The sequence below is a fragment of the Haliotis asinina genome, chromosome 8, assembly GCF_037392515.1.
Source record: "Haliotis asinina isolate JCU_RB_2024 chromosome 8, JCU_Hal_asi_v2, whole genome shotgun sequence".
NCBI lineage: Eukaryota > Metazoa > Mollusca > Gastropoda > Lepetellida > Haliotidae > Haliotis > Haliotis asinina.
Window position 1 is genome coordinate 18,010,150 of NC_090287.1, and position 20,767 is coordinate 18,030,916.

The following is a 20,767-nucleotide window of genomic DNA, read 5'->3' on the forward strand; positions in this document are numbered from 1 at the left end:
TGGCAACAATAATTTATTTAGAACCTCTCTGCTGATCTAGCGGCAACACTCCTCATCTGGCCATACACTTTGGATGGAGGACTTCCTGCAAACAGAAGAAAGGCACAGCTGTAGGTCCACTATTATCATGACAACAAACTTCATACCAACTAGACTTAGAAATAAGTGGAATTTAAAGCCATGGAACTTTTTCAGGGATTATATCTTCTTTATTGTTTGTCATGTTAAGTGATGAAAGTATAAGAAATAAGATTCACAGTTACACATTATAAGGTGTTCACTGGTCATGAGGTGGGCATGGGTTGATGTACCCTCGACGTTTGTTAATGCTCCCTGAGCCTGATTCAGTGTTAAAATAAGGAAGTACTACCATGAAGAACCACACCAGTTGCCATTGGCTACGGGGTACATTACAATGTACCTCACTTGTAAGTGGAGTACATTGAAAATCGTAGAAGAGCACTTAGCCAGAAAACAACATTCATATGTGAGGTGCCAAATAAAATATTCAAAAAGATGTGTTTCCCCTCCTCCCTGAAAATTTCGAAGCAGATAGGGTGCCTGGGACACAAACCCATTATTAATTTGTTTAGGCATGCCCTAGGGACACAACTCTGAATAATGGATTTTATCTTACCTCACACATGAATGTTGCTTTCTGATTGGCTAAGCGCTATTCTATTATTTTCAATGTACCCCTTCTTTTACAAGTGATGTATTATTTTCAATGTTCACCGCTGGGAATTCCAAACTCTTCTGGTGCTTCATGGTAGTACTTCTTTGCCTTGAATGCCATTGAATCACATATGAAGCATGGAAATTACCAATGTTTCGCGACTGAAAATCGATGGAAGGGAGATAACTCTAAATCTGTTTACCTTGTGTCAACTGCAAAATGGCGATTCGCCTCGCATTCAACAGAAGTGCTTCAAACAGTTCAAAATTTAAATTCAGGTGTTCGGTAAGATAAATACGTTGTTCACTGGTCCCTTGGGGACCATGGGCTCCAGGAACACAAACAAACCTCGAGGGTACATGAGCCCATGGCCCCCTTACGACCAGTGAACAACTTACAGTGTCACCATGGATGCTAGGGGCACTTGTAAACAACAGGGTTGTGGCACTATTTTAACCAGATGAGAGAAATCTTGAACATGAACTTACCCAATATGAGATTGCATATTGCTCTTCTTGCAACCTGAATATTTTGATAGGAGCCAAGGATATTCACTTTCCTGTAGAAGAAATATGTAACTGATTAAATTAGGAGTAAGATCTACGTCACAATATCATGCAGTCATACACTGTTGTGTCCAAGTTGAAGGGACGAACATAACATTTCAACACAACCCCAGATAACTTTACACATCTTGCAATTCAATTCTAAAAGCCTGCTCAAATCATTATACTTTCAATTTACAGTTTTAGATGCAGGAACATCTAATCCAGTTATTCTGGTAAAACCAGGTCCTTTATTTGTCACTTGAAATGATTTGCAAATCGGTGCTGTTCCTTAACTTCTCTTGAGTGTTACGTATTACGCTGTAAACACTTACGTATCAGCTAGGACAATCCTAGTTTTTGTGACATTCTCAATTGTGAATTTTGTCTTGCCATTTTTCCCTGCCAGTCTTCCTATTGCCCTGGCAAGATGGTCCCCCTTCAAGGGTTTCACTGAAGACCAAACACATTCAGGTATTTAAAAAATAACCATGCTGAAAGATGAAGCTTCAACTTTAAGTTGTCAAGAAAACACACTAGACACTCGTCATACAATTAGGACCAATTATGTATAACCTGGGCTTGTAAACATTAATTGGTTTACAGCATTTAATTTCAATGTATGCTTGACTGCCCAATACACTTGACATGATGATATCAGATATACAGCTCATTGATTATTTTCTTTCACATTTAATAAGTAGCAATTGAAATGTGTAAGAATTTATTTGCATTGTTTCACTCAGGTGGCTTATTTGATGTCTTTAATACACAAGCAGTGCATTTACATGAAAATAAACATAGAGCAGTCATCTCATTACCATTTGCTCAAAGTTTTAAGTCTAAATGTACGACCATGCACTGTCAGTGAAAAAACATTACTTCCAGGGCATGATCTTAAAAAGGATAACTTCATAGTATCCAAATATGACCTCAACCTTTGATATACACAGAGACAACTTACTACCTCCCATGGTAGATTCTGTACAAATATTTGGAAATATAAAGTTTCATGCTTATACAGAGGAAACCATGCCCTAAGAAACTGGCAATGACATATCAATGTTTTACAAAATGTTGACACCTGTCTTTGACCTCTGACTTATTTTGACATCACCCTGAGGTACAAATATCTACAGTGAATTCTGAAATGGTGGTGAACAGAACATGTTGCATCTATTTCTAAACTCAAATTTCAGTGAAGATATTTCAGAGACACAATTATCACTTGTACAAAGTTTCACATTCACAGGTCTTCTAGTTTCAACTACATTCAAGAAATGTTGAAAATACAAAAGTTAACATTGGACAGAGAAACAAAGGATAAGTTATCAACACGTAAGGTGACATGACTTTCAGTGACAATCAAATTCTAAGAAATACTATATGCAGTCTCATTTCACAAGGTTATTGATAACATTTTCATATTACAACAAACAGTATCTCACCATCGGTTACAGAAAATGACTCTAGATACAAATCATCCAGCCTCACAAGAGCTAGGGCATCCTGAAACAATTGAAACAAGTACTGAGACCATCTCAAAACATTTGCATGTGTCAAACGTTAACACTCTACTGCATTAGACATGGACAAAAATTAATCAACTCCATGTTCACCGACACATGAAAACAATAGATTATGAACACTACAAAGTTCACATTACCTTCATTTAAACAAAAAGTGCCCAATGACAAAATGTTAACCTGACTAATGAAAAGTTATTCACATCTGAAACTAATTAATGACATTTATTGTATTTAACCTTAAATTCCTTAATAACTGACAAGAGATATATGTAATCTTACATCTACTTCAAATCCAAGGGAAAAGGCTTTCACAAAGTCAGCTGCCTTCTGAAGAGCACCTATATCTTTTGTTTCCTTGCAAGTCTGTAATGTTTGAAACATAACAAAATCCATTATGTAATCATTCATTTCAGTTGATTTTAATGAACATGAGAGTGTAAAAGGTGTAAGGATATTACTGGAACTTTGACATATTGTTACCCCTGTAACAAAATAACATGATCATGAACGCTGTTATTTCCAGTTTGGTATGCTTACCTTTATTTCAACATTTCGTGACCGCAAATTGAACCTTATCTGTAGATGTAGATGTTCAACCACTGGAGTAAATATTTTCATCCAGTTTTCTTTAAGTGGAGTATATCTGTTTTGAGGGATAGAAATCTTCCTCATTTCCGCAGAACCACCCTGAAATCCATTATAATACATTATGAACTGGCAATCTGTAATAATCTATCAAGATTATCAAATAAAGGACATACATGTATATATCATTATCTTACTTACCTTACAACAAAATGATCCTGAGAAGTGCATACACACATTTTACACAAATTGGGTGTACAGTTAAGCCTTAATAACCTGGATGGTAACAGAACATCAAACATGAGAAGGGGTTCTATACAATTTGTGGCAGGATAAATTTAAGATGCTTATTTGTTTAAGATGAATTGTCACACAACATCAGATGCTGAAGAAACACAAGTGGAGGAGAATGACAATAGTGAGTGAGTTTAGATTTATCGTCACATCGGCAATATTTCAGCCATATCATGACGAGAACATTTAATAGTGAAATGAAATATATGTCTGCTATAAAAAACCTGTCAACGAAGGACAGTAAAACAACTAGAATATCACAATTATCATCAAGACTAGCAAGGAAAGATAAAACTAATATTACTATGTGGACAATACAATATAAAAACAGGCTATAGATCGTCAGCAACTGAAGGTAGATCACCACACTAGGGACCATGGAACTTACAGTACCTTTGCTACCTGCATGGACCCTAGTTGGATTTACAACATCCCTTCAGCCCATGCAGCTGCTGGCGTTTGTAGGAAATTTTGCCCAAAATCAAAATAACAAATATACTACACTTACAAATCCGGGTAAGTTTACACTGACTTTGAACGTTTTGGGACTTACATACCCTCTCTTTGAGGGTACAGCCACTAACAATTCAAGTTACTAATCTGAGAATGACAATATGATTAGCTGAAAATAACCTTACCTTAATAACTGAAAAGACCTTATCAGGCACTTTTAGATTTCACATGTTGCATGGGTGATAAAACTAACTTTGTAAACTTCAACTACTTAAAGGGGCACTGATACGGAGCGAATAATGCTTCTCGCCAACGGTCTAATTACGAAAGCAGACCATAAATTGGTCAGCGCCCACTCCTTCGACCGTGACGGACAAAAGAACTGGGCTCCTGTCCATATTAGCAAAATTTCTTCACTTAAACAGTCAGGAGGCCGGATGCCCATCACATGCCATTTGTTTAAAAATATCCATGGTATTCCTTGTCTGATCGTAACCATATATCCCAGCAGTGTAGTTCTTTTCGGATTTTGCTTGGATGGTATCCTTACTGATCCAATTTGATCCTATTTCTGTGTTTTTAACCTCGATATTTAATCATGTTACATGAAAATATGATGTCTACAGGCACGTAGCAAGCCATTTGTTTCAGTACGGAAGATTGCAAAGCTTTATGTTTAGGTAGTTTTGAGTGTTGGTTGAGCTGTGATAGCAAATAGCATACGTAAATTTTGGTACCTATGGTAGCTACAATGGTTTATTATTTATGATAATAAAACACACAGTTGATTTATTTGAATTCGTAAACAAAAAAAACGATGACCTTGGCTTTGGAAGAGAAATCTGAAAATTGTCTTACGTAAAAAAAAACCTTATTTCACTTATTTACCAAAGTACACAGCAAATGCCTGTGTGTATTCCTTATGTAACGAAATTCCGTTGGTATCCTCAAAACAGTTTCGGCCCATAAGTGTTTTCAGGCTGCATGCGACACAGAGATTACATCTTCCTTGCTGTAACTCGCGTTTGATGGTGTAAACCTACACGTGTTATTTGTCATCATTCTCTTGATGGTCAAATCATGAATTTATAACAGGTATAATTAGTAGCAACACCACTTCGGTTACTCAACAAAGGTTCCCATTTGGCATTTCTCCTGTCTGGAGTAAATACTCAACATTATAAATTAAGGTCTGTAATGGCAAATGTATTGTATGTTATGTAATATGTGCATGTAAGTGATGCAAGAGGGTTTATCAGCTCAGTTACAAAAACAAACATCGATCAAAGGATTAACCGATAACACACTGATTGATTAATTACTTTTATCTTCTAGCGGATTTGTCAAAAGGCAGTGTGTGTAGATGACTACCCCCTGTCGTAAAGTGTGAGTGCAAAAACAACATCCTCCCTTCAAAGAATTAACCACCCTTGCGTTGATTGATTGATTGCTCAATATTGGTCAACTAAATTACTTAGAATAGTGGACATCATACAAGTAGTTGCCAGGTGTGCTATCTTGGGAGACCAATGAGAGGTTTATCTAGTTTTCACCAACGAAAGACGTGAAACGATGTGTTACTTTTTCGCAAATGAGACAGTTGTAAGACACGCGACACAGAGCAGGATTATTTACCAGCTGCAGATGAATGGAATACGATTTCTTTTACGTGGATATTGATGGATACATTCCTGAACAAGGTAGTAGCCTGACATTGTTGCTATAATATTAGTCTGTTTTACATTCATTATTTGCATTTTGTTTTAATTTATTTGTTGTAGCATTCAGCAGAATCTGTATGACAGAAAACACACACTAGATCGCGTATGTGTGTGAAATAGGATCCACACTGGCAATCTATACAATGTATAAATGTTGCTGTTATGTTAGAAATTTGCTATGAGTATAAGCAAATCGTGTGTTCTTTTATTAATTTTCAGAATCATACAAATATGACAATAAACTAATTAGGGTTATGAGACAAAATATAGAGACGTACATTGGCTTCGTTATTTTTCCGTCCTAATAGTTTTTTACCATTTCTACCACTGGCAGATGATTAACCTTCAAAGTGTTTCATTTGTTTTCATAATACATTTGTAATGAAGTACAAATGACTTCACCTCAGTTGATCTGTCTATAATTAAACTTTCAATTGCGCTTACGGACTGCGCAGCGGAGGTCACGAACCAGTCACGAATTCTGGGATATCATCCGGGTACTCACGGGAGAAAAACAATAACAAAAGTTTACACCAGTCCACGGAAATTGCTCCGCATCAGTGCCCCTTTAAAGTTAACTTTGGTGAATAAGTGGACAACAATTGGATTGTGTTCATTTACAAAGTCATCAGCAGACGATTGTTTACCTTTCTGGGCATGTGAGACTGTAGATATTTATTTCCTGGTCAAAACTCGAAACATGATAAAAATGTCGTTCAGCTAGCTAAACGTCGTGTTCCTGTCAAAACAGTGGCAGGAGCACGACGTTTAGCTAGCTGAACTAAAGTAACATAAACAACAATTAAAACTAAAGATCGAAAAAGGACATTTTATGAGGAACCAAAGCAAGAGCAGACAGTCGAAAATTGAATGTTATCATTGTTATATTTGTAAACGGTGTCACATAAAAATTTGCCATGAAGAGCATGTTAATAGTATTACCGTGAGTTTATCACTGCTGATAGGAGGAAAACTGGGACGTTTGGGGGCTGATTCTGAAGTATCCATGACAGTATCTTCCTTGGAATCACTTTCAACTATCTTCCGCTTCCTTGTTTTTCTCTTCGCTGGTATGAAACTGTCTTCTTGTGGCGTTTGTGATAATTCCATTGAGGAGGTCTGTGATGTTTGTGTTTCTGCCATTTTCACGTGTGTTGTAAGAGGAAGTTGATCATTGAGCATGCGCCAATTGAAGGTTATTGAGTTGATTATCCATACTTCCGAAAGCATATGAATCTGGATAAGTGAACATGACAGATGCCCGTTTGATTTAAAGGGAGAATACTCTTACCTGTTTTCAGTAACAGAATGGGTGACAGAGGTTGGAGGTGGACTGATGCCCATTTTTGCAGTCTCCCCTCGCAGACGAATGTTTATGGATTAACGAGAATAACAGACAGTGAAGGAAATAACAAATTATTAGTTGCTTCTCTTGATGGAAAGGTTATTGCAGTTGAATATCAGACATTTAACAACAGACTGACACCATGCACCAAAGAAATTCAGTTTACTTATATTCCAGGTATAATGTATTTCGGAGTTCGATGTATTTAGATGATTAATACATTGGCTGCCAGACAGTTGGCCAACTTAACTGATATACATGTGCAAGGATAGAATGCTTACTTTTCTGTTGATTTGATAATTTGATTACACAATATTTTTGTGAGTCCAAGTCAAATGCTGTACATGGTATTTTGAAAAATCCGCTGCAGTATATCATTTCATTTAAGCAATCTATTTAAGGTGATGCTGAAATAGTATCTGTTGATGTCCTGCGAAGATGTCAAGGAAACAATGGAATAATTGTAGGGATTACCTTTTTAAAGGTGAGACCGCAAAATGTAATTAAGGTGATGTACTTAAATTTTCAGGTTATCATGGTTACTATATGTTTAGTTTTCATCATTTTTTACAATGATTTTATCAGATACATGTATTTGTTAAAAGGGGTCTTGCATCTTTCACCATTGTAAACTTACATTTTTGTGTTCCATTAACAAGAAATAGAAGCAGTAAAATTTGTGTTTCTATGATAACAGTTCACCATATTTAATGGTCATATGATTTAACTAAATTCTTAGCTGCAAGAGGATGAGAAGGAATGTAAACCTGCTTCACAGTTCCTCAACTTGTACTCAGCCAGTGAAGTGGGAGACGAGGCAAACTTGGATACAGTTGCTCGTAAGTTCAAGATTTCCAATCTGACCAAGACAGCAATCCAAATTATATTACTAACGTCTTGATGAGTTCCCTATGGTGCATTTGAAACCAAATACATGCACTGATGCTGATAAATATTAGATGGGAGGTCCTGTGGGTGTTTCTTATTAAAAACAAATTTGCTGCTTATTACTAATTATACCATTTAACAAAGTTTAGGAAAAGAACAGAGTTGTATACACTGAGCGTGTGATAGCAGAAGTGTCCATATAATTGACAACTTATCTTTTCAGAGGCATGTTTGAGCCTAGAACTGAATTTCATTCCCTACCAGCTGACACACACAGAGTGAGTTGCTTCTTGTTAGTGATAAACAACTAAATCTAATCAAGAATGTGAAATAGTATCGCTTTCCTTCCTGATATGTAGTGGACAGTTGTTCTTAACAGCATCTTTTACAGATTATATCTCATTTAAAACCAGACTTCTAGATGGCAGTTCTAAGGAAATGGTGTTTCTGCTCAGTGGAGGAGACAACAAGGTACACATGTACCGAGAGGTAGGTATGAATGATAATGGCTACATGAAATCTATCATGCTCTCATACACTCCATCCCATACCTTGAAATGAATACTGGAAGCATGAAACAGGTGATATTCTTTTAGGTCCCTCAATCTCGTTTGCACAAATTAATTGCAGTGTAGTTAATGACATGAGAGACCACATACGTGTTAGTTGCTATTGTGTTTTTCTATGATTAGGAGGACAGTACTCACTTGGCTCTCCAACATTGTAAAAAACAGATTTCAATATATTGTTTTAGTCTTTCAAGTCACATGGATTTCAAGAAACACCATCTGAGGAATTCTTTCCAGAGTTTGAAAATATTCCTAGCAGGTCAGTATATTCAAAATAGCATGTTGCTTGATAAGGTTTTGCTCACATTATAAACTGATATATGTTCATTTCATCAGAGGGTCAGTTTGCTCAGCATTTCACTTAATGTCAAGTACCACATTACAGAATTGCAGCATGTTTACTTTTTGGTTGGAACTGTCTATCATCTGTGATATAAGTGTTCATGTTGATGCAAGTGAAGTGTTCTGTTGTTGCAGTGTTCTGCAGCTGAGTATTAGTTACCTTGACAACTACGAGAGACGACTGACTGTGATGGGACATCAGAATGGCCTTGTCCAGCTTGCCTATGTCAATGTTGCTGCCAAAGGTAGGTTAACCTTTGGAATTTTAATATTTTAGCCAAATGTAAGTAAGTCTGTAAATATTCCAGTGTTACAGCCCAAGGTAGGTAACTCTCAGTATTCAGTATTTGAATGTGAGGGAGTGAGTTTAGTTTTATGCTGCACTCAGTAGTATTTCAACTTATGGTGGCAGTGTATAAATAATCAAGTCTGAACAAGACAATCCAGTGTTCAACACCATGAGCATCAATCAGGACAATTGGAAACCAATGACATATGTCAACCAAGTCAGCTTGTCTGCTCACCCATTCCCGTTCGCCTGTTACTACAAGCATAGTCGCCTTTCATGGCAAGTACTCACTCACTCTCATGTTTTCTAAGTTCACCAGAATCATGTTTTCTGGATAGGTTGGAAAAATGCTATTTTTAATCTAATAATACATTTTTCACTCTTTTTGTTTTGACAGAGGTGCTTTATTCCTGGTCAACAGATCATGACAGCCCTATCACCAGTATCAGAGTTTTCACAGCCAAGAACCATGTGGCCTGTCCATCCTTCCTTGACTGCTTCAATGGTACTAATTTGTAAAGGTTTTGATTTTCACTCATGTGTTGAGTAGGGACATGGTTGCACAAGCAGTGTGTAAGTAACATGGATACAGAATGAGTTATTCACATAGGTACAGTTTCCTTTTCAGCATGTTGTCTTTTGGAATGGTAACTCTACTTCACACTGTGAACATATTCATAGGCTTAATCAAGGCCAAGCGTAAAGTCAGTGAACAAACACTTTCGGTGACAGGGGTTGCAGCTTCAAGATCCATTCGTTAACGTTGTTTCTGAGTTGTACAATTGACACTTAAGCTAGGAATAATCTTCCTGTAGGTGTATCTCTACTTTCTATACAGTAAATTACTGCAGTAATAAACTCATTTGTTTCATTTGTCATCAGAAGAAAGTACACGTGAAGAAGAGGAAAAGTTGGCCAACTTTAACCTGTTGGTTACCAGTGCTCTAGAGCCTGCAGTTGTTTACAGGTAGGTAAACCTCATATAAGTCCTATGTACATGTGCTCTTTGTCAGGGAGGTTGATGAAGTACCACATCAGACATTTTGTATACCAATTTTCAACAATATATGCCCGGTGATGTTAGAATATTATCAATGGGGTACACTTTAGAATATTATTAATTGGGTACACTTATCATCAGTGATCATATAAGTGAACAGTCTTGGATATCAAAGATACTGAAGTGTTTTTGTTGATTGTTACCTGGAAATTATATTAGCCTTTTTTAATCTCTACAACTTGTTCCCCAGCATCCTTTGCTTGTCTTAGAAGGCAACAAGTCGGATTAGGTGATCAGGCACTGTGACATGGTTCATGGTGCCTTATCATACCCTGATGTTGTGGATCTCTGCTCCCAGTGTTAATCACTGGATTGTCTGGTCCAGACTTGATTAATTACAGGCCACCATGATATTGCTGGAACGATGCACTGTCAAACCACACACACTTACACTTACATGTTTTGCGTTCATATGAGTGAATGAAGAGAATTCATATTGGTGGAAGTTTTCTTTAATAAATTATGCAAACATTTCAGTTATTGCAATGAACAAAAGGCCTTTCTATCCACATCCAGGAACCAACAATTCTCACACCTTTAAAATCCGGAATACCATCTATTTCAGGAATATCCTGATCACTGGCTTTGAGGACATGTTATCACTCCCCAACAGTGAGAAGTTTGACAGCACACTCTGCTCCTGTGTGGTGGACATTGACTTTGACGGGGAGAATGAGCTGCTTGTGGGAACCTATGGCCAGGTAGGTTGAAGCCAATCAGAATGCATCCCTCTCTATCAGAGGCACATTTCTGCACCTTTTGCAGTCTTTCATGTTTGTGTACCTTTTGCAGTCTTTCATGAAATTTTGGTACAGTCACTTTTCTAAAACAACACAGTTGAATGTCGGTACAAGTACTAATTGGCACTTTTTGTGTTTCCAGACTTGTCAGTGCCATACTTATGCTCCAGAGTTTCAGTGGCAGTAGTGTAGGCTAGTGCTTTAAGTGTTTGTTCGTCATGCCAAGGACCTGGGTGCAATCCACCTCTTGGGGACAATATGTGAAGCCCAATTCTGACGTCCCCTACTGTGATATTGCTGAAATCCTGCTAAAAGCAGCATAAAACTACACTCACTCAAGGGTTTCACCCAGGAGATAAATATAACAGACCTGCATCATATTGGTCTTATTCCCACTATACCAGTGAAGGTCCGGGGTGGAACAGGTCTTCAGCAACCCATGCTTGCTATAAAAGGCGACTATGCGTGTCGTAAGAGGCGACTAATGGGATTGGGTGCTCAAGCTGGCTGACTTGGTTGACACATGTCATCAGTTCCCAATTGCGCAGATCGATGCTGATGTTGTTGATCACTGGATTATCTGGTCCAGACTCGATTATTTACAGACCACCAACATATAGCTGGAATATTGCTGAGTGTGGCATAAAACTCAACTCACTCACGTATTCCCACTAAGCACACATGAAGAACTGTGAGAATTGGTGTTCATCATGCTTGTCGTAAGAGGTGACTGACGGATTAGGTGGTCAGGATGGTTGACTTTGTTCATCACAATATGGTTGGAATATTGCTGAGTGCAGTGTAAAAGTAAACTCACTAACTCACTGACTTGTCATCATATCCCATTTGCATAGACCAATGCTCATGCTGTTGATCATCAGATTGTCTGGACCAGGCTCGATATCCAGTAGGTCTAAAGGGTGGCCTAATGGTTAAAGCATTTGCTCGTCACACCCAAAGACCCAGGTCCTATTCCTCACATGGATACAATGGGTGAAGCCCATTTCAGGTGTCTCCTGCCATGATATTGCTGGAATATTGCTAAAAGCGGTGTAAATATAAACTCACTCACTCTCTTGATAACCAATTAGAGCAACAACCATCAGAGAGACAGATTAAATTATTTACTGACTGTCACCATACAGCTGGAATATCGATGAGTATGGTGATGAACAACAAACAAAACAAAAAACGTTCCTATATTAAAGTAACATTGCATGAGATAACTGGAATTCTTGTCAATTTGTTTTTGACACATCTCTTTCCCTACCTTTTAGCAAGTCTTAAAGGTGGAGGTGTTACCTGATGTTTGAAGGACCCTATCTATATACCATGAGTTATGTATTCTTAGGCTAGATTGTATTTTCTGTCACCTTTCTGTTGAACATTTACAGGAACTTCTAGCATACAAGTATTTTGAAGAAAACCAGCACTTTGACACTGACAGAAAATACAGCCAATCTGATACCACTAAAGCTGGGAGTAGCCAATCAAATACTCCAACACATACGTCTTCAACACCGGAGAGAACTCTCAACCAATTGGAGGAACTGAACAAACAGAGACACAGATCAGATGAATCTAACTCACAGCCAACCATTGTGAAGGATGCACAGCCAACCAGGAAAACAAAGTCACAGGAGGATCTGTTTTTGCCTGCCCGTGGTGTGAAGGAAGAACAGGATCAGCTCGAAAATGACATCCAGCCTCCATTTAACCCTGCAGGTTTCCAGTTACTATGGCAACGGAGTTTCCCAGGGCCTGTGGTTGGGTTGGATAGACTGGACATCATGGGGGATGGCATGGACGACCTTGTGGTTGTCACTCTGAAGGGGATGCACATACTGCAGGTAGGTGTCTGTACAGAGTACCGCATGAGTAAAGAAAGCAAAAAGAAACGAATAAGGGAAGACAAGAAAGTACAAGTCTTCCTTTATTTATTTCCAGTGAAATTCTGCTACTGTGTACTCAGTACTCAATCCTCCATGTTTGACAGATATCAAATTGGTCAGATGTAAAACTTTGTTGCAGCCCGATCTTGGGGAAGTGGCTGAGGTGTGTCGAGAACGACTTCGTGGTTTGTGTGACTCCAGCTCGGAACCTGATGATGCTTATCACAACCTACAAAAGGAGACTTTCGGAAGATGACAGTGACTGCTGGAGAGCTTTCAACAAGTTTTCTTTTCATGTAACACTTTGTAAATACATCGTCAATTGTCAAGTGTTAGACAATGTAGTTCTTGCTTACCAAGCACATTGTTTTACTGACAAATGAGAATCCTTCTAAGTCAAATTTATTTTATGTCTCTCTGAGAAATGTTTTCTGTAAGTTCTGGTATATGTAGAAATATGTAAATATGGTACCTTGGTTACTTGTGTAAACTTGATCACTGATCAGTCTGGTCCAGATGATTATTTACAGACCGCCATCATATACTGTAAACGTATTACATTGTGCGCAAGTTTTATTTCCGTGCGAAATATTTTGCAGCGAAAAATTGTACATAGTGAATAAACCTTTCTTTCGTTAACTATACACATGCTTGCCTCTAAGTTGTTGCCATAACACATCAAGTTTGAGGACCGGAATCTATGGGAATGTTCGACTGATAGAATCAAAACGAATCAAACTTACTAGTAACTGTCGCCGTAATGGATTTCCCATATCGTGCACCAAAAGTAATTAATGAGCCCATTCCTATAATAGAATTACGAATTATAGTGAGGCCGCCATTGAAATTGGTCACGTGTTCTATTTGACCAATCATGGAGAGAGATGGTTTGATACAAAACGGATTACCATGAAACAGCTCAGAAAGAAATAATGCAGCTTCACTTTATTTATTCATTAACATTTTATGAAAGTTCATTAGTACTCGTAATTGATAGTCAATTAACACATCAGCACATTCTCAACAACCTGGATGTTTGAAATCACAACTTCATACACTATAGTAGTTCATTACTTGTAATTGTTTGAACCCGCTCTGAATGAGGTCCTTCCTCTTTGACATAGTGTCAAACACCTTTATAACCGATTGTCCAAGAAGGGTCTTGATGACGCTGGTCCAGGTACATGTATCAACTGAAATTGCAGACACTGCATCTTCATTGCCTGCATCCTCTTGTTCATCAAGTTGTCACACAACCTCACTGGAATACCATTTGTGGAAGCACTGTTTGATCTTATCTTTGAAATTCTTGTTGAGAGCTAGGTCAAGTGGTTGCAGCTTGTCAGTACAGGTGGCTGGGACATAGAGGAAACAAATGTTCCTCTCTTGTAGAAGTTCATGTAAACTGTCCCTACGATGAGCACGGTAGACATCAAAGATATACAAAGCCTCCTGGTGGGGACCTAATCCCAGCTGTTGGATTTTGTCCACAAATCTGAGCATGGCTTCTTCTGTGCTCCAATACGATTCCGTGTGTGTGATGTCCCAGTCTGCTGGAAAGTTGATAGATGGATGACATCGGTCAGATTTTCCAGGGTAGATCAGCTGAGGGGGCAGCAAATCACTGGACTTGGTCATCATCAGTCTGAAATGTATGATTAAATGTTACACATAAACTTTTAATGGTCAGATGAGGGCTGATAATGGAGAATAGCTTGTTTCAACTGACCTCCTTCAGAATAAGTTGCCAGTATCCCTTTACTTTCAGATCATATAAACATATGAATGGCCAAAACATAGTTTCTGCATTGAACGAGAAGACCTTGTTTTACTTTAGGCTGGCCAAGTCAGGTGAACCTGTGAAGGTCCTGGGGAAGAACAGGCCTCCAGCAACCCATGTATGCCATAAAAGGTGACTGTACTTGTCATAAGAGGCGACTAATGGGATCGGGTGGTCAGACTGACTGACTTGGTTGACACATGTCATAGGTTGCTCATGTTGTTGATCACTGGATTATCTGGTCCAGACTCGATTATTTACAAACAGCTGGACATATAGCTGGAATATTGCTGAGTGCGCCATAAAATTAAACTCACCCAAGTCAGATGATTTTATTTGTTAGTCAGGCAAGTCAAGTACCTTCCAGGATTCAAACTGACAAAACGTCCAAGCTTACCAGATCTGTGCTCAGACTTCATCCCCTCATAATAACGACTCCTTTTCTTGTAGGTGATCTCGGTCATGGACCCCGTTCCTGAAAGTGATCATAGTGCTACTAGTCTAGTCGTAACTCCCATACTTTACATTGACTGGCGACTGACACTGTCTTAGCGTTACTTTCAGGAACGGGGCCCAGGTCGCCACTGCCAGACAGCTGCCTGAGATTGTATTGGATGCTCGTCATACACACGCAACATGGTGAATTAGTTTAAGGTTAAAAATACGCATATACTTCACGTGGTAAACAGGTTATATACTTCAGATTTAAGAATTGACTCTTAGCTAACCATAGTTCAGCCAGCTAAACATCGAGTTCCTGCCAATGTGTTCGGTGTATCATTGTATCCCTTGGCAGGAACATGACGTTTAGCTGGCTGAACTAAGCTAACCCTACCGATCGGAAGTGGCGAGTGAGTGAATTAATTTAGGTTTACCTAGCTTTCAGCAATATTCCAACAATATCACGATAGGGGACAGCAGAAATGGACAGCTTCAAACATTTTATACAAGGGGGCAATCGAACCCAGGTGTTCCACTTGAGCAAATGCTTTACCCACAAGACTACTCCACCGCAAAAGTACGGACCTTTCAGCAAGACTCTTGAGAACAGAACATAGCGTAGACGACGCGAGGTTGCAAATACAGTAAAATACTTTTGTAACACGGATAAACCGAACTGACGGCTATAGTGAACTGTTTAAAACTCACTAACAAAACCTCTATATATTATCATGTTAAAAAGTCTTTAATAGCGAATTGTCTATAAGGAACTTAATGGATATAGCGAACTGATTTGCAATCCTCGGGAGCCCCAGTTAACACTAATTAACAGTGTGAAAAACGAACTGTGCGGAGTCAGTGTCAATGCCATTTAGCTATGCTTACTTTATAGTCGAGTCTGGAACAATCCAGTGACTGACATCATGAACATCGATCTACACAACTGACATACGATGATATATGTCAATCAAGTATGGGTGCCCGACCACCCAATCCCGTAAGTCACTTCTTACAAACAAATGTTGCTGATGATCAATTCTAATCCGGATCTTCATGGGTTCAAAACAGGTGGAAAGTACTGGGTAATGTCAAATATATACTCAATATATAGCAAGTGCCATATCCTCTGCGGTCCGTCCGTCCATCTGTTCCAAGGTCCGCTTGTTGATTCGAATTCAAGTTTCTGCGCTTCCATCAGCACTACTATGCTGAATGTGAGTTTCACAAAGTGGTAATGGCCATACGTACGTGTGGAGCTTGTGCCTCCTTGGATTTCCTCTCATATTAAGCTAACATTTGGTGATACATAAATACCCTGGAATTAACGCCCTCAGAAACGTATGCTTGTGGTTTTCCTCAGTATCAACTTGCATACTAGCAGTATCAGCGCCTATAGCACAATTAATACGGTATTGTAACTGTATACCTACAGCTACATCCAGGCCTTCGTTGTTACAGATGTCACCTGCACAACGTGACCCCTTTCCCGCCTTCCCACGTGATGTAACAGGTACTCTCCCAGGGTTATACAGGTTAATCACGTAACAGGTATCCATGAGAAACTTCATCCGATTATGTAAGCCTTTCAAACAGGGAGGCCAGCGGGTAGTCTTTGTAAGGCATAACATATACTAGTATTATATACATACTCCACTTTGCCCCGTGTGGACATATGACGGATGATTAACCCCCAATCCAGGCTTTATAACTGCATATATACCATTTGGAGGGTATTTTGCGATATTGGTTTATGTTCTCTTATTATTACCCTCGAGGATATGTTATTACTGTATTGCGTATACGTACGTCAGTATGCAAGTTTGTAATGGTACATACAGTTGCAAGGCGTGAATGTTAGCGATGCGTTCGAGGATCTGATAACACTCAAGAGCAACGACGGGGGCGGTGGGGTAGCCTAGTGGTTAAAGCGTTCGCCCGTCACGCCGAAGACCCGGGTTCGATTCCCCACATGGGTACAATGTGTGAAGCCCATATTCTGGTGTCCCCCGCCATGATATTGCTGGTATATTGCTAAAAAAGCGGCGTAAAAATAAACTCACTCACTCATTCACTCACTCACTCCCAGAGCAACGACAGTGCAACGGAATTTCATGTTGTATGTTTGTTTGTTTGTTTGTTTGTTAGCCGCACTCCGCAAACTTCAGCTTTATGGGCACGGTCTGTTAACAATCTATTCTGGACCAGACAATCCAGTGATTGAGCATCGTTCCATGCATTTGGAAAACAATGTCTACGAAACTTGCGTAGGGCTAGAGAGAACAAAGATCTGATTTTAATATAATTGTACCAACGCATCCATCTCCCACACAGTATACAAAATATAAAACAGAAATAAATCCAACCGTCATGTTGTTTTGGCAAGTCCAGATTGCTTCTGGTATACATTATTTAGAGGTCCCTTTGGACAAAGTTTGTAGTTTATATTTTTAAATACAGCTTTAATCTATGTCTCTATCCCACCCCGTAATGTTTGTTCAGACTAACTGTTTAACTGTACATTGTCATTACTGGTTTCGTAATGACCACTTCTAAATTATCCATGTGTGATATATCCCCGTTCTGTAAAAGTCATCTAGTGACAAGACGTATGGAATGTGGGGTGAGTGAGTGAGTTTTAGTTTGAGGCCACCCTCAGCAATATTCCAGCAACATGGTGGTGGTGTGTAAATAATCCCTTTAGCCGCGTCTTATGACAGGGCCTGTTACGCCGAGTATCCCCATCCGTTTGTTTTAAGACTAATATGTTCACCAGCAGTTAAGGTGAACATAGGCGAACACTTTATGGCTCATTGTATCTGATATATCCAAGAAAGGATGGAAGCCTGCAGTATGTGGCAATCCTAGGTTTCCACATCCTTGATATCTCGAGGGTATACGTTCCGATAAATATACACTGTAGTGTTTGTTGGATTGCCGCATAGTAGAGACTTCCATCCTTTGTTGGATATATTTGTTTCAGGGTGTGTATGGCAGCACTACCTCACTACTAATAGACCAACATGTTTATACGGTAATGGTTCGATGTACAGTTTCACTTCCATTTTCTTATCACCATTAGTGTACATGCATGCATGCATGCATGCATCCATCCATCCAACCACACACACACACACACACACACACACACACACACACACACACACACACACACATACATACATATATATATATATATATATATATATATATGACCCATCAGACTGATCCACTTGTGTTACAGGACACCTTTGCCAGTTCACTAGACAGTTTGGAAGTTAGAAGTGATCTTCATCTTGCCGTAGGCGTGGTCAGATATGGTCAACCTTGCTGACTTAGTTGATGCGTGTAGCCGTATCACCATTACGTTGGTCAACGTTCATGATTTCAGTCACGGCTGATGTCAGGTCTAGAAATACAGAACACCTGAAAAAGAACTTTATTTCCGCTCGATGATGCATTAGGCTACCACATGGCGGTTTACGGCCATCATAAAGCTGGAACATTGTCGAGAACGGGTAAACAACTACTGATCAATGCAAACATGTTCCTGGGGAATCGAATCATTTCTGGAAACAACTGCTCTGTCATACAGATCCTGAAACAAATATATGCAAGTTTAGTGAATGTGTGGCAAGTCCATATCTCCACAGTTTCATCTGAAAATAAAGAAAGTCTCGGGGCTCCTTTTCATCATATTTTATTGTTGTATTATGACATTTTTTCTGTAAATTTTGTTCATTTCAGAGGTGAGTTGTTAGTCTAAGAAACAATTACAGCACAAAAATTGTGTCCGAGCTTATTAAACTCCTCCCTAAAGTTAAATTGCTAATAGCTTGGCGAAGCGTCAAAGTGGGAAACATGACTTAGGGGCCGTTCATAATTTCTGGTTAGGGGATAGTGGGTGGTGATGAATTCTAGGAGGGGTCACACATTTTGTTCTGGGGTTCATCACACCCCCACCCCACCCCTTTAGCCATAAATTATGAACGGTCCCTTAGTTCGTCGTCTCCAGCAACTCATGCACACCACGAAAGGCGGCAAGGCTTGTCGTACGAGGCAACTATCGGGATAAAGTGATCATGCTCGCTGACTTGGTTGACACGTCATCTGTTCCCAGCTGCGAAGATCTATAATGATGCTGTTTGATCACGGAATTATCTGGTCCAGACACAGTTATTTACAGACCGCTGACGTATAGCTACAAATTTTATGCTGAGTGCGGCGTAAAACATATCCCACTCACTCAGAGCAACAAGAGCATGTATACGTCTTAGGAGAATGGAAGGCTCCGTTTTGAGGTCATCTTACAGCTCGGGAAGGCGGTGGACATTGTCTTTCCGCTGCAGCTGCAAATATCATAAAAACACGTGGAAAATCGTCAGCTGTGAATCAGGGGTATGTGGTGGGGTCAAGGTCAGGTCGACAGTTATCTCTGTTCTGGGAAATATGGGATATCGAGGGCTGTTATGGTGCCTCAACGGACAAACCTATCTTATATCTTAGAACATAGGCGGTTTATACCCACAGACCGACCGATAACTACGTCTTTTGTTCACATCTCTGACAGCACTGTTGCTTTCTTTTCAATGTGGTCAGCAGAAACTAATATAGTGAATATAACATTCTTCGTGGCTTATATAAATATAAATTTTTAAGTTAAGTCCAGTTATTGGTCTAGCTCATTGTCGTGTAAGGGAAACTAATTATCGAATCTCATGAAAGTGACTTTGTCACGTTGCTGCTTTGCTTTACAAATATGCGAAAAGTATCGAAGTTAGTCAGATGTTGCTACAATGCGACCACAAAACAATATTACCAATACTCAATGATAGCTGGTTGTTTAACATCACACTTAGCTATATTCCAGCAATATGGCGGCGGTCTGTAAGAAATCATATCTAGACCAGACAATCCAGTGAACATCGACCTACGCAATTGGGATACAATGACAGGTGTCATCCAAGTCACTGAGTCTGACCAACCGATCCCGTTAGTCGCCTCTTACGACAAGTTTGGGTTACTGAAGACAAATTCTGACCCTGGTCTTTCCGTTTCTAATAACCCATGAGTTCATTCGACTCTAAAAGTTTTATTCAGATACAAATGTTTCTGCTCCAGTCGCCATAAGCCGGATAGATTCATCGCGTGACAAGACTTGTTTGGGGAAAAAAGGGCAGGCTCGTCTAATCATACATTCGGTGGGCTTTACTTCCGTGTAGGTTTTAGCATAGCAATATATATAGCTATTGGACAACAAAGGCGACAGACACGATGTACGGTGGACGGAGCTTGTGCGATAACATGACAGTAAGTCAGGCAAAACGAGTTCTTATCGCATAGAAGAAGTTGACACCGCTCTGTTTGTTGGATAATATAACCATTGAATAAATAGCCAAACGGAGTATTTAATGGCGGCAGTTAAATGCTGGCATCGTAATACGTTGTCGAAAAATCTTGCATTTTATTTCAGCAAGAATGTTTAAATATTCAGCTGATTTTGATATGTCGTTTACTTATTTGCTGTTTATCGCAGCATTTAGCAATATCTAAATTTATGACGGCTGTCAGAAGTGAGCCTGGACTCGATAATTAAATAATTCATATCGCAGACATCGAAT

General features: G+C 39.2%; 3 protein-coding genes across 4 annotated transcripts; 1 reads left to right on the forward strand and 2 right to left on the reverse strand.

Moving 5' to 3' along the window:
* On the reverse strand, window positions 1-7,069 carry LOC137293655 (RNA-binding protein PNO1-like). Its single transcript, XM_067824336.1, has 7 exons — window positions 6,746-7,069; window positions 3,288-3,437; window positions 3,030-3,113; window positions 2,670-2,730; window positions 1,557-1,674; window positions 1,165-1,235; window positions 1-85 (listed from the first exon to the last, which is right to left on the reverse strand). Exons 1-7 carry the CDS (start codon window positions 7,031-7,033, stop codon window positions 18-20), a joined length of 840 nt encoding a protein of 279 aa, XP_067680437.1. The 5' UTR covers window positions 7,034-7,069; the 3' UTR covers window positions 1-17.
* Window positions 7,070-7,073: 4 nt separating this feature from the next.
* On the forward strand, window positions 7,074-13,572 carry LOC137293654 (KICSTOR complex protein kaptin-like). 2 transcript variants are annotated; one of them, XM_067824334.1, is made up of 12 exons: window positions 7,074-7,325; window positions 7,550-7,632; window positions 7,888-7,987; window positions 8,260-8,314; window positions 8,450-8,525; window positions 8,791-8,864; window positions 9,083-9,192; window positions 9,634-9,741; window positions 10,119-10,203; window positions 10,862-10,997; window positions 12,431-12,886; window positions 13,068-13,572. In XM_067824334.1, exons 1-12 carry the CDS (start codon window positions 7,112-7,114, stop codon window positions 13,182-13,184), a joined length of 1,614 nt encoding a protein of 537 aa, XP_067680435.1. In that variant the 5' UTR covers window positions 7,074-7,111; the 3' UTR covers window positions 13,185-13,572. The 2 variants fall into 2 exon arrangements, with proteins under 2 accessions (XP_067680435.1, XP_067680436.1); XM_067824335.1 differs by having other exon boundaries at window positions 7,103-7,325; window positions 10,122-10,203.
* A 604-nt stretch (window positions 13,573-14,176) lies between these two features.
* On the reverse strand, window positions 14,177-15,172 carry LOC137295140 (uncharacterized). The gene is made up of 2 exons (XM_067826462.1): window positions 15,069-15,172; window positions 14,177-14,573 (listed from the first exon to the last, which is right to left on the reverse strand). The coding sequence occupies exons 1-2, from the start codon at window positions 15,170-15,172 to the stop codon at window positions 14,177-14,179; spliced, it is 501 nt and encodes a 166-aa protein (XP_067682563.1).
* Between the last annotated feature and the right edge of the window lie 5,595 nt (window positions 15,173-20,767).

What these genes read in the sequence shown, in the direction of transcription:
- LOC137293655 (XM_067824336.1), bottom strand. Translation starts at nt 7,033, where the DNA reads ATGCTTTCGGAAGTATGGATAATCAACTCAATAACCTTCAATTGGCGC. An exon ending in TCAGCAGTGATAAACTCACG is followed by an intron (nt 3,438 to 6,745) that starts GTAATACTATTA and finishes AATGGATTTCAG; the next exon opens with GGTGGTTCTGCGGAAATGAG. An exon ending in CCCTTGGATTTGAAGTAGAT is followed by an intron (nt 2,731 to 3,029) that starts GTAAGATTACAT and finishes CAATTGTTTCAG; the next exon opens with GATGCCCTAGCTCTTGTGAG.
- LOC137293654 (XM_067824334.1), top strand. Translation starts at nt 7,112, where the DNA reads ATGGGTGACAGAGGTTGGAGGTGGACTGATGCCCATTTTTGCAGTCTC. An exon ending in AGGTACACATGTACCGAGAG is followed by an intron (nt 8,526 to 8,790) that starts GTAGGTATGAAT and finishes ATATTGTTTTAG; the next exon opens with TCTTTCAAGTCACATGGATT. An exon ending in CTTCCTTGACTGCTTCAATG is followed by an intron (nt 9,742 to 10,118) that starts GTACTAATTTGT and finishes ATTTGTCATCAG; the next exon opens with AAGAAAGTACACGTGAAGAA.
- LOC137295140 (XM_067826462.1), bottom strand. Translation starts at nt 15,172, where the DNA reads ATGACCGAGATCACCTACAAGAAAAGGAGTCGTTATTATGAGGGGATG. An exon ending in GTCAGTTTGAATCCTGGAAG is followed by an intron (nt 14,574 to 15,068) that starts GTACTTGACTTG and finishes CATACATTTCAG; the next exon opens with ACTGATGATGACCAAGTCCA.